The sequence below is a fragment of the Peromyscus leucopus genome, chromosome 9 (genome assembly GCF_004664715.2).
Source record: "Peromyscus leucopus breed LL Stock chromosome 9, UCI_PerLeu_2.1, whole genome shotgun sequence".
Lineage (NCBI taxonomy): Eukaryota > Metazoa > Chordata > Mammalia > Rodentia > Cricetidae > Peromyscus > Peromyscus leucopus.
In genome coordinates, this window is record NC_051070.1 from 60,297,648 (window position 1) to 60,310,935 (window position 13,288).

Sequence of the window (13,288 nt, forward strand, 5' to 3'; positions counted from 1 at the left end):
GAAGTGCTGTGACTCAATTCAGGCAGTGAGACTCCAGAGCCTGGGTTCCTAGCCACTATATGTCAGCTCCACAGATCTTACAGTCATCCAATCACTTACTCATTCATTCATTCATTCACTTGTTGATTCTGAGTGTTTACAAAGCATTTAAAACTGAAGAGTCCTGGGTGCTAGAGACCTGAAAAACAACCAGACTTAGTCCCTGCCCTGTGAAAAAACATGGTGAGCAGAGAAAAGAGACCTAGGCTGCTAAGGTGAACTACTGAGCAAAGTGGCACAGTACAAACCAAGGCTGTAGTTGTGGGTAGGGTGAGACCTTCAGGGTCCCATTGGCTATCTAGAAACGTTTACCCTGTTTCCTAAGCATCAGGGGAAGCCACTAAAGGTTCCAATGGTAGACAAAATTACAAACTCATCTCTATAAAGCTCCTTTGAGGCCTAATATGGAAGACAACTTGGTCAGAATAACTATGAGATGGCAGTGAAGGGACAACTGAGGACGGTAAGGAGGAGAAAAGTAAAGGGATGGGGTGTGGGGGATAAGAAGGGGCGAAGAAGAGTAAAGGGATGGGGGTGGGAGATGGAAGGGCGAAGGGAGTAGGGGAGGGAAAGGATGTTGACAAACAGGTAAAATGAGTTAAGTGATAGACTAGAGAAAGACCAAGTCATTAGAGAGCCGAGACCCTTCGCTTGTGCAACACGACACAGGGGCCTCAGTCACTGTAATGGGAGCCCTGGGGAGAGGCACGAGGAGGAATGAGTTTATGTTAGACCTGCTAAGTTTGGGGTTCACTTGGAACATTCAATGAGAAACATTAGGAAGGAAGTCAGAACCCCAGAGTACAGTCTAGATAGAAACACAAAGCTCATCTTGTCACACGCATAGCAAATGAAGTCATGGTGTAGATGAGGCTGTACAGAGAGAACTGAACCAAGGCCTAGAGCAAATGTGGACTGACTCCAGCACTGGACCAGAGAACAACCAAGGACAGAAGAGCTGGAGGACAGAAGAAAGGCAGCACAATCGTATGCTAAGGGTGCATGCACAAAGAGGCCATTGCTGAAACCATGAGTGATGCTACATACTGCAGGGAGCTCAAGCATGGGGAGGCAGGACCCAACAGAGGCGGTTCCAGAGAGCCGCAGCCAGCGCTGCTGCAAAGGTCAGACCCACCGTGGATAAGCCCACACGGGCCTTCCTACTCAGCCAGGAACCTGAGCAGGCTGATGGTCCTAGAAGGCTGACTGCAATGGTTGGAGTTTTGTGCTGGATGGTTTTTTATCAACTTGACACAAGCTAAAGTCAGCTGAGAGGAAGGAACCTCAATTATGAAAATGCTTCCTTAAGAGCAGGCTGTAGAAAAGCCAGTAGGGCATTTTAATTAGCGATCAATAGGGGAGGGCTCAGTCCACTGTGGGTGGTGCCATCCCTGGGCTGGTGGTCCTGGTTCTATAAGAAAGCAGGCTGAGCAAGCCATGGGGAGCAAGCCAGTAAGCAGCACTCCTCCATGGTCTCTGCATCAGCTCCTGCCTCCAGGTTCCTGCCTGGTTGAGTTCCTATCCTAACTTCCTTCAGTGATGGAATACAATGCCAAATAAATCCTTTCCTTCCCAACTTGGTTTTTGGTCATGGTGTTTCATCACAGTAATAGAAACCTTAACTAAGACAAGTTCCAAGGGAAGAACTATGCTATGGTGACTGTAAAGAACTCTTTTGAGAAGTGAGATCATAAAGAGGGAAGGGGCTGAGAGTTACAATGTTTCAGTTCTTGTTTTAAGAAGCCTGAGACTCTCCAAGCCAATGGGAAGGAACCAGGGGAGGAAGAATCATTAGGGTACAGTCCTAAGATGAAGAGGAGAAAGTACCTGACCATGTATTTATCATTTCCTCGCCATTGCCTTTCTGAAACACAGCTATGGTGACTGGCCAACCTAACTGCATATACTATGTAAATGATTTTAACCCATCCTGAACAGCACAGCCTCCTTCTAACCTAATTTATGTGACAATCTGGGTATCCCTGTAAGTATTGATGTTACAGAATCAGTCTTAAAATTTGCATCAAGAAGGTCAGCTAAGCCAGGTGTTGGTCATACATGCCTGTAATCCTGGTACTCAGGAGACAGACACAGGAGAAGTTAAAGCCATCTTTAAACGCAGAGCAAGTTCAAGGCCAACCTGGGCTACATGAGAACCTGTCTCAAATAAAGGTCTTCTAAAAATTCACAGCTACAGAATGGAATGGAGGCCCAATGTTTAGGAGTTTGAGGCAGGAGGATCAAGACTTTGAGGCCAACATGGTCCTATCTTGTTCCCCCCAAAACCCAAACAGATAAAAGCCCACAATTACAATGCAAGTTCTAGAAAAGAATCTCAGCTCAAAGAATATGGTTGGTACTGAAGGCACACACTACTGCTCCACCAATATTCACAACAACACACAGTCACAGTCACTAAATACAAGGTGAACAACTAGACAGGTAATGACATTAGGGAAGACAGGTTTGGTCTTGAGAAGTTCCAGAAAAGTCCACCACCCCCACAAATGCCAAAGGTACAGTAACCGCCAGTTTTCTTTATAAAAATCCCCCGTGGGGAATTAACTGTGTCAATGAACAGAAAGCCACTGGTGTGTCGGTCCTTAGAACTACTTCCTCCTGAGCACAGCTCCAACACCTGGGTTAAGTTCACTGTAACTCAGCACAAGGGCAGGAGAACATGGTTGCCTCTATGTTAGAAAGAGCTCACATCGACGAAAGTCCATTGACTCTAAATGTTTAAAAAAACAAAGCTCAGAAATGGTGTTTATTTATCTATTTATGGGGGGGGCACATGTGCACGTGCATGCATGGATGCATGTGTGTGCCATGTTTGAAGGTCAGAGACAACTTGTGGGTGTCAGTTTTCTTCTTCTCCCATGTGGGTCTCAGGAGTCAAGCCCAGGTCGTCATGAGAGGTGACAAAGAGTCTTTAGCAGCTGAGCCATCTCACCAGCCCTGACAATGGCTTGTAGTGGGAGGAGCTGTGATGATGTCATCACCATCTGGTAGTGTCGGTAACTGAAGGTAGGCCCTGAAGATCCCAGCTCCACATTTCTGTGAATACAAGACCTTTGGGAACTTCCTTTAAGACCATCTTAGGCTCTCACAATTAAAGTTTTATTCCTAGATGGAGTCAAACTAGAAATCCCAGAAAGCAACCTCAGTTCTAGAAGTACAAAACCTGCCAGCTAGAGAGCAGTGCTGTGGCTAAGCTAGGAGAAGAATTAAAGGACTTCCGTCAGCAGTCATGGACTGACTGTAGACTTGACTTGGACACAGCTGAAACGCCTTCCTCCCAGGCTGCCAGTCATTACTGCACAGCATGACCTCACCACATAGGTGTGGTGGTGTGGGGTGTAGTCCATGTAGGCTCATAGCAATCCATGGCAAGCACTAATAATAAAAATCTACTCAAAGCCTCTTGTTAGGATGAATGTTTAAATTCTTCCCTCCTCTCTTAAAAACAATGACTAAACATACAAGTTTTGGCCAAATGCTCCCAATACCCTAATAAACACTGTACACAGCTCCTAGTAGTTGGACTGCCCTTATGGTAAGAAGAAGTCCACCTGGAACAATACTCAGAAAAATCTACCCAAGGTCAAGGAGGCCAGCTCAGCCACCACTGTCATGATCTACCCAAAGCACCTACCCAATATAACCACCCAATGCGCCACTTAACCAGAGGAGGACTGCACTAGCTACAGAATGTTCTTTTCAAGTCTAATCTTTCTCCCTCCCAAGAGGAATTTTGGCTCATCCTCTAACATCTTTGGATATTTCTTCCTAAATCACACCTCATGTCAAGCGACCTTGTAAGAACACTGTAAGAGTTCACTGCAGATAGAGTAGGTGAGCTGAGTTGAGTAATATCCTCCAAATTCACAACTATCTGGAAGCTCAAAGTATGTCCTTATTTAGAAACAGAGTGAGTTAAGATGCGATAGGCTAAGATTTGAAGATGTGACAAGTTAAGATGGGGCCACACTGATTAGTGCTGACTGACTAAGCTCAATGACTGGCATCCTGTAAGGTAATACAGATGGGAAATGACGTAAGGATACAGGTTAGTGCAAGTGTGGTGAAGGTTCAAGCCACAGAACACGGAGCACTGCCAGCTAGTCCTAGAGGCTAGGAAACAGCAAGGAAGGAGGCTCCCCTGCCAGCGTCAGAATGAGTGCAGCCTTGCTAACATCTTCATTTCTGTGTCTAGTTTCTGAAACTGAGAAAATGAATCCCGTCGTTTTAAGCCATCCAATTTGCGAGGCTTTGTTGTGCAGTCCTAGGAAAGTAACAGGCTAGGTATTAATACCCGGAGTATTACTACTGGTAATGACCCATCTTGCTCCTCTTTCACATCTATAAGGGATGCCTTCCAAGTCCACCAATGGATGCCTATGAGATTGTTTTGTTTTGTTCCCTACACACACTTATGAGAGAATTTAGTTTCTAAATTAAGCACAATAAGAGATTAACAATTACAACTAAGATAAATGATTACTTAAACTTAGGAGTCATTTATTTCTGGAACTTCTGCTTACTGTTTCAGACCACAGCTGTCGGTGGGTAACTGAAACGGCAGAAACAGATGCAGACAAGGGAGAGAAAGTTGCACATACGGATTCACTACAAACAGTGCCCTGTCCTGCACATTCTCCGTACAGGGAGACGCTGGCCGTGGGGATGACATCTCTAAAGATGCCCAGATTCCTTTTTAAAGGATGCAAAAACTTATTTTCAAAGGCACAATTTTTCTCTTTTACTGGAAAAAGAAATACCCTTTCCTAAGGTAACTACATTCTTTTCCCTTGAAGCCTCTGAAGGCTCAGGAGAGTCCACCTGGGTATCTCCTGTTACCAGGAAAACAAACTCTGTCCCTGGGGGTTTCCGTGAAAACACACAACACTGTGAGCTCCACCATGCGACACAACATCAAGCTCGGCCACCTGAAGAACACCACTAACGAAACAGAAGCAAGCAGTGACTTTTCCATGAAGCTGTTCATTTAACTTGCAAATATGAATCCTACAGAACACTATCTGCAAGAAGACAAAGTTTATAAGACTTAAATCTGGGTCACACCTTCTGATGGCAGTCTATATAAAGAACATGAAACAGTGATTCTCAACATGTGGGTTGTGACCCCAAAAGACTGAAAGAAAAAAAAAAACAGACATTTACATTATAAATCATAACAGTAGCAAAAACACAGTTATGAAGTAACAAGGAAAATAATTTTATGGTTGGGGGTCACCACAACATAAGGAACTGTATTAAAGTTTGAGAACCACTGACCTGGAAGAAGAGCTTGCTCTTTGCTTGCCCTTGCTCTTGCTGGCAAGTCCATGCCTTCACTGCCATTACAGCCTACTTCTTCAGGATTCCAGCGTATACTGAAGACCAACTAAGACACCCAGCCTTGTGGACTGAACAACTACTAGATTCTTGGACCTTCCACTGGGAGACAGCCATCATTGGAACAGTTGGGATTATAACTTATAAGTCACTTTAATAAATCCATATATATGTGAATATATGAGTATATATTAATTTTACCAGTATATTCATTCATCAGTTCTGTTCCTCTAGAGAGTCCTGACTACTATAGGAAGCATCTATTCAAGACCTTTAGTAGTGTTTTCCTCCCCGGATCCCTCCTTTAACCTGCCTCATCCTTCTCCTCTATTAATCCTCCTATTCCAGTTCCCCTTTATCTTTTATAATACTATCCTCTATTTCCCTTCCCTTGGAAGATCCTCCACCCCCTCCAACCCCTTACTAGGTACCTAACCTCTGTGGTTAATTGGATTGAAACACATTTACAATTAAAAACTAACAGTGTGTGTGTGTGTGTGTGTGTGTGTGTGTGTGTGTGTGTGTGTGTGTTTGTGTAGCAGTGTAGTAGTGGTGATTCTGATGTTGACAGGCAGCAAGGTCACAGAAGAGTGGGAGGAGTGGACTGAGGTCATGGTAATAGAGACTTGGTGGGAGCTGGATGTTTAAGTAGCTAAAGGTAGGAAGGCAAGTATTTAGGCACACAACTAATAGAAAACAAGCAAGGAGGTAACCAAGTACCAAAAAAAAAAAAAAAAAAGGATTTAGAAAGAAATCAACCATTGAGGAGAGAGGACTGGTGAATATTGTGCAAGCCTTGGACTGAGGCTGAATAGTTAGTTAGCCTATGTCAAGAAGCTAGATCCCTAATATGGAAGAAGATTCCCTCTCCCTACCCAAATACTTTCCACCATATTTGGAGGGGTATCTTAGTCAAGGTTCTCTAGAGAAACAGAACTGACAGAATGAATAGATATAAGAATACATATTCTCACATATATATATGGAGGGAAGGTGGCATGATGTCCCATTCCCTAGCTGAGGACCTACTGACATTTGATTGCTGCTGGGAGAGGGGAGGCCAGTTTTCTTTAATGGTGTCACACCCAGTATCTTAAGCACATTCGAGGGCAGACCCCATGCTCAGGAACAGTCTGTCCACACAAACTGAACTTATCGATTGGGGTGGGGAGGGGGTGAAGCTGGGTAGACGGGGAAGTGGAGGAGGATCTGGGACCAGTAGGGGACAGGGGATGAATAAGATCAAAATACATTGTATGATGTTGTCAAAAGATAAAAACATCTTTAAAAGACTGGTCAAGGCCTTTAATACTCAATTCTTTGATAGAAGAGACAGATTTTTTAAAAAATCATTTAATGAAACAAAAACGAAGTAGGCATCAACACAGCAAGCTTCCTAAGCATTACAGGTGATTCATTCTAATTATTGAGGTCCAGAAACAATCTGCATGAAATAACATATAAAATAGATGTAAAAATATAACATCTGAACAACATCTTAAAAGACGGTTAGAGCTTTGCAGCCCACGGTGGTGAACAGGGTTCGGGCTATTTGAAAAGGAAGAGTGAAAGGGACAGGTGAAGACAGCCTCCCCACCTGCAGCTTCTCTGTGGTTGTCACCTCAGGAGAAAGAACCCAAGGCTTTCCTCGCCTCCCTCCCACAACCAAGGGATGCGTCTGTCTTTCCCTCCGCTCCGGAACTGCCCCAATCCTCCCTCTGCGCGTCTCCCAAGCGTCCTGCTTCTCTTGCTGCGGTCCACACTTGGTCCGGTGGTCAAACAGCATCTGACCTTCCTTCTCCATCTCTGACCCACTGTGCAGCGACAACGGGACCGGTTCAGTAGAACAAGGATCTACTTTCTGACTTTAGCCTTCCCTGGATTTAGAATTTAATCATTATTCGGACACATAGTCTCAGAAAAGGATTTCTTGTGTCTAGAGAGTACACTACTGAACTGACAAGATTCTAAGCATTTTCTGTAGCAAGGAATCTATTATTACAGTGATGAGAAGCCAGAACCTTAAACATTCTGGTCTCTCAATATATCTTTCCCTAGTATCTGAGAATTTTATAAGGCTTCAGACGTGACTCAGTAGTATGAGCAGTTAATTCTCCTCAGTGAGACAAAGGAGGTACTTTTAAGGAAGTTCTCACACGAGCCAGCCCTCAGTCCTTTAGAGGAAGGTAGTCTGGCATCTTGACACTGTAGTAAATAACCAGAGAAGCAGAAGAGCCCTGTCCCTGACTGATGCTCCCATTACCTGGAAGTTCCATTTAATAAGAGGACTAATGGTTCTGTGGTTTCCCTTCTTCTATAGAATAAACAGCTACATCTGTCCATAACTTGTCCATGCCAATTAACCATCTGCACTGATTTCAAATGGACAAAGAACCACTATATGTAACACAGATCCAAGACTTTGCAGAGACAGTGAATGTTCTGTATATAATTCAATGAGCTGGTGGGCAACACATGGATCTCAGCTCATCTTTTCTTTTCCTTTATAATGAACCCTCCCAGTTCACTAAGCAGTCCAGTTATTTCTTATATCTTTTAAAAATAACTGACATTAGAGAGACGGTTTAGCAGTCAAGATCTCTTGTAGTACTTGTTGCTCTTGAAGATGGCCCGGGATCAGTTCCCAGCATGCACACAGCAGCCCACAACCTCCTATAAGTAATCTAATGCTCTCTTCTGGCCTCTTGCAGGCATCAGGCACACATGGGACAAACATACATACATGTAAGAAAAATACTTTTACGCATAAGATAAAAATAACAAACAGTAAAATAAACCTATCCTATACACACCCCTCCTTTAAAAAGTGGCTCTCGCCGGGCGGTGGTGGCGCACGCCTTTAATCACAGCACTCGGGAGGCAGAGGCAGGCGGATCTCTGTGAGTTCGAGGCCAGCCTGGTCTACCAAGTGAGTTCCAGGAAAGGCACAAAGCTACACAAAGAAACCCTGTCTCGAAAAACCAAAAAAAAAAAAAAAAAAAAAAAAAAAAAAATGGCTCTCCTTAAAGTGAACAAGGATCAGTATATAATCTCTGCTTTCCTAAGGAGAAGCTTATAGAACTACAAATGCAATCTCAAAATCCTACTAAGTAATGGGCATTAGAGAAGTCCCATAAATACTGCTGATAAGCTGATTATGTTTAGTAATACTATTAATATTTCCTAAAGGCCATTAAACAACTACTTTGAGATTAGGAAGTATCCAAACACACCTCTAATGCTCGTAAGGGCTGAGGTAAGACTGTAGGCAGAGGCTTATCTTCTATTATGTATACATTTTAAGTCAAGCTATTTAATAAAATATGATTGTATAGTCTGATATGGACCTTCAACTACCTAGAAGAACAGGTTCTTAGATTCTTTGATGTCCCATACCATAGTGTGGTTGCCTACAGAACAAGTCTACACCTTCTCTTCCTATGCCCAGTTCTGTCAACATCTCTGCTCCCCTTCCTCCTCATCTCCCTCCTCCTCACCCCCTTCTCGAGCATATCTTGCTCTGTCACCCATGCTGGGCTTGATCACAGTATCTTCCAACTTTTAGGCTTTGCCTGGACTACCACCACCTGCCTAGTACCAGGGGTTACAAGGTTCACAGCATTTCAATGTAGGACCTTTCAGTTCACGAGTACCAAAGCAGAGCTTCTCTTGCTCAGGACACTGGATAATTTTTTGTTTTGTTTTGTTTTGTTCTAAACAAGGTTTCCCTATGTAGCCCTTGCCGTCCTGGAACTTGTTCTGTGGACCAGGCCGGTTTTGAACTCAGAGATCCACCCACCTCTGTCTCCTGAGTGCTGGGATTGAGGGTATGTGCCACCACACTCGGCTTAGATAACTTATTCAATGAAGAAATGGACAGATCACACTTGCTAGCAGTCAATATACTAGATCAAAGTCAGTAAGTAAGACGATAAAGATAAAACCTAAACTTCCAAGCCCTAAGCACTTCAGTTCTCTCAAGACCTATAACCAACGGCTCTAATATTTATCTGGATCTAGATCTAAAATCTTGGTCTGTACTTCCTAAACAAACCCATTCAAGTTTACAGCATTCTGTTCCTATTATTATTCCCATTACAAGAGAGCTGAAACAACAAGAAAAAGCCAAGAGAACAGAGAGTAACAAAACACAAGATCAGCCGTGCAGATGGAAGAAAAAGCATTTCCCTTATGTGACTGTTGCTAACACTCAGATGGTGCAGCGGTCCAAGTTCAGTATCACAGTACAGCAAGTTCGGGATCTCTGTTCTCTCTCACTGATGCAGATGCACACAGCTACAGTGTTTGCCTGCTGAGGGCCATAGCCTAGCAACCAGCAAAGCGGCAGGGCACGCTGAGCCACAGCACATAAGTAAAGACAGCCTCGCCCTACACAGCACCTCCCCTTCACCATAACTTACTGAGGTCCATGCACTCGCTTTGCCAGGAAATGACCGTTTACTTGAAAAAGCTATTAGATAACTTGTTAGCGCAGTTCATAACACTCCACAAAGAGGGCAAGTATTTCAACTGGAAATCTTACTTATTTGTACTTACTGAGATTGTACCATTGTCTAGACCTATGGACAGTCTTCTTGTTTCCGGGTTAAAAGACATGCATGAACATGGAGCTGAAAGAAATGAACATGTTGATGAAATTAACAAAACAATGATTCTCATCGATTCAGGGGTGTCTAATGAGCTAAGTGTGTGGCTAGGTTCACCCCACTGCCTCCTGAAACAGCTCATTTAAACCATACCCGTAACAAAGTAAAAACAGCAATTTTTGCACCTAAATGCCTAGCTTTTAAGTTGCCCTTTTAATGAATATACAAATAAGACATTCTCAAACGTGGCAAGTCCTAAAGGCTGGAGTCTTGGCTTGTGCTGGCCATACTGGATCTAAATTTGCTTATCTAGAAGACTGACTCTACTTTGTGCTGTGCAAACTTTGAACCTTACTCTCTTAATCCCACTCAAATCCCAATTTAAACAGGAGCAAACAATGTTTTCTGAGCTGGAGAGAAAATAGAAAGATTTTACCCTCCACTGCCAGACATTCAAATACACACACCAATGCAAAAAATGTGTTGGTTCAGAATTTATGTGAGGCAAATGAACTAGCAGGGGGATTTTACCCTGAGTGTTCAAGAGATTACTGGAACTCACTAGTTGAAAATAACTGTGGAGTCATTTTCTTCTGTGTGAAGTTAACAGAGACCTCAGTTTAAATGCAAATAAACCATATGGGTCTATGGTGGTAAGAATCCGGTGGTTTTATTTGTGGGTGAGTTGTAGTTTAATAGCATAGATGCAACACACTGAAGTAGGGAGAAGCCCTTCTTCAGCATCACTGATGTCTTTGGAAGAGCAGAATTCAGACACAGACACACACACACAAGAACAGCATGTGAGGTGCAGCCAGAGCTAAGGGTGAGACCTGGAAGCCACCAGAAGCCGGAGAGCAGCAAAGCTCAGGCTCCCTCACAGCCCTCAGAAGCCACCAAAGTTGTGCAGGACCCCCTGAGATCTCAGCCTCTAGAACTGGGAGACAATACAGACAGTCCTGCTGTTGAAGGAAGTCACTTTGTAGTACTTTCTTACAGCCCCAGAAAACTAACATAGGAGTTATTTCATTGTGTGGTGGTATTAAGAATAAAAAGAACCCTTTTAAAGTCTCTCACTCTCTGCATGTTGTCCACTTCTGGGTCTCTGTATTAACTACCATCTATTGCAAGAAGAAGCTTCTCTAATGGAGGCTGAGAGATGCACTGACCTATGGCTATAGCAATATGTCATCAGGAGTCATTAAACTGCTATGTTCCTTCAGCAGAATGACAGTATTTTCTCCACTCCCTTATAAAAAACAGAACTGCCAAATTCTCCATTTTATTTATCTTATTAGAGTGTGTGCATGTGTGTGTTACAGGTGTGCAGGTGGGTGTGCTTGTGTTCACACATCCAGAGGTCATTTGGCATGTCCAATTCAAATGTCCAGTTGTCATCCTCTACTTCTCTGCATCATCCATTGTCTTGACAGGGGTCTCTCCCTGCAGAACAGGAAGTCTGCAGTGGAGCAGCCATTTCAGTGATTTCTTACTGCACCCCTTGTATACAGCACTAACAACTTGTCAAACCACCTCACAGGATGAGAGTAAAAAGAAAGAAAGACTCATCAGACGACAGTGGGCGTGGCCGCACTCTGACCATGACTGCTTGGGGAGTGTGTACATCCTTGGCCCTCTAGTTAAGCTCTGATCTTACCTGAAGGACCCTAAAGATGGAGCCCAGGGCTTTGCTGGATCTATTTGCTTCCCCCAACACCTTCTCAATGTGACCACATAAATCTCCTTTTTCTGTTTCCCAGTTTTGACTCTTTTAACTGGCTTGTTAAGGAAGGGTGGCCAGACATGACTTGGCACAGGTTTTGACCACCAAGTTAACTCCTAGAATGCAGGTGGGGTACAGTAAAATAACAGTCCCTCAGCCATCTAGAGACAGGGAGAACCTTAATATGACTAACTTTACCTTTGATCCTTTGTATTGAGCCTTTCTCTTATCTTAAAAAAAAGAGAGATAAATTTTCTACCCTTTTCTTTTCTAAACTGAGTACACCTAATTTCATGTTGTGTCAGAAAGATTTTTTTTTAACAAACTATGGCCACTTCAGTTCCTTTTTTAAAAATTCATGTTAGTTGTATTATAAAATTATTATTATTAGTTTTTTGGTATATCCAATCAAAGTATGTGTACAGATTTAAATTTCAATATTGTGATCATATTTTAAGGCCTAATGAATACATAATACTTTATACATCTGGGCACCCTAAACATCTTAAAATCTATTACATAATATCTTTAAATGCTAATTATTTATATAAAACAACATTCGTTAAAGTCATAAGATTTTATTAAGCTATAAAATTGAATGTTATATTCATAAATTTAGATGAGGATTTCCTTCTAAAACAGATTCTAAATATATAGTTAAATAAATTTTTATCCTGTTATATAATGAGTGATATAAAATTTGAGTGATTTCTTCAAAATACTCTTAATATAAATATATATGTGTGTGTATATATGTATATATATGTGTGTATATATATATATTTATTTATATTATATAAAATGTTTAACGTAAGACTTTCATACAATATAATCTGGCGATGGTTTCCCCTTCCTGAGCTCCTTTCAGAGCCTCCCTACTTTATCTATGAAAACTAAAGTTCAAAGGATAAAACACCAGATGATTTCATCAACCGAAAGAAAAGAACATCACCTCAGAGACTCCTTTCTGATTTAAAGCTCACAATTGTCCAGGCACTTCTAACTCACTCCTGGGAGGCAGAAAATGTCTCACATTATCTAAGAATAAACTCATGTGGATGCAGAAAATTCTGGATGTACTCATCCTCAATGCCACTGATAATGGAGTATCCTGAGGAACTAAACACTTATCTGTTTATGCTTCTTAAATATTTTGTAATTAGATTTGAAAAACTACTTATGATATCTAGTATTCTATCTGGTATATTTCAAATGACAAAATAATACTAATCTTGGTTTTAATGAAGCTACAAATGAAGATATTATGTCCTTTCATTTCATCTTGCCTTTCTGTTAGGACTGTTTGCTTACCCTAAGCCCCAAATTATTTAAAACTAATGTTTGAGCCGGGTGGTGGTAGTGCACACCTTCATTCCCTGAAGGCATAGGCAGGTGGATCTCTGTGAGTTTGAGGTCAGCCTGGTCTTGAGTTCCTGGCCAGTCAAGGATACACACACACACACACACAAAAAAAAAAAAAAAAAAAAAAAAACCCTGTCTCAAAAACAAAACAAAAAACAAAACAACAAAAAACTAATGCTTGAAAGAGTCAAGATTTTTC

The 13,288-nt window shown here is 42.2% G+C and overlaps 1 protein-coding gene across 2 annotated transcripts in view; it reads right to left on the reverse strand.

Moving 5' to 3' along the window:
* The window catches only part of Wdfy2 (WD repeat and FYVE domain containing 2), a 144,345-nt gene that overhangs the window by 57,007 nt on the left and 74,050 nt on the right, over positions 1 to 13,288 (reverse strand). For both annotated transcript variants that reach the window (XM_028884167.2, XM_037208470.1), the window contains one exon: positions 9,955 to 10,028. In XM_028884167.2, coding sequence (XP_028740000.1) covers positions 9,955 to 10,028 — 74 coding nt within the window. The remainder of the gene's footprint in view (positions 1 to 9,954; positions 10,029 to 13,288) is intronic.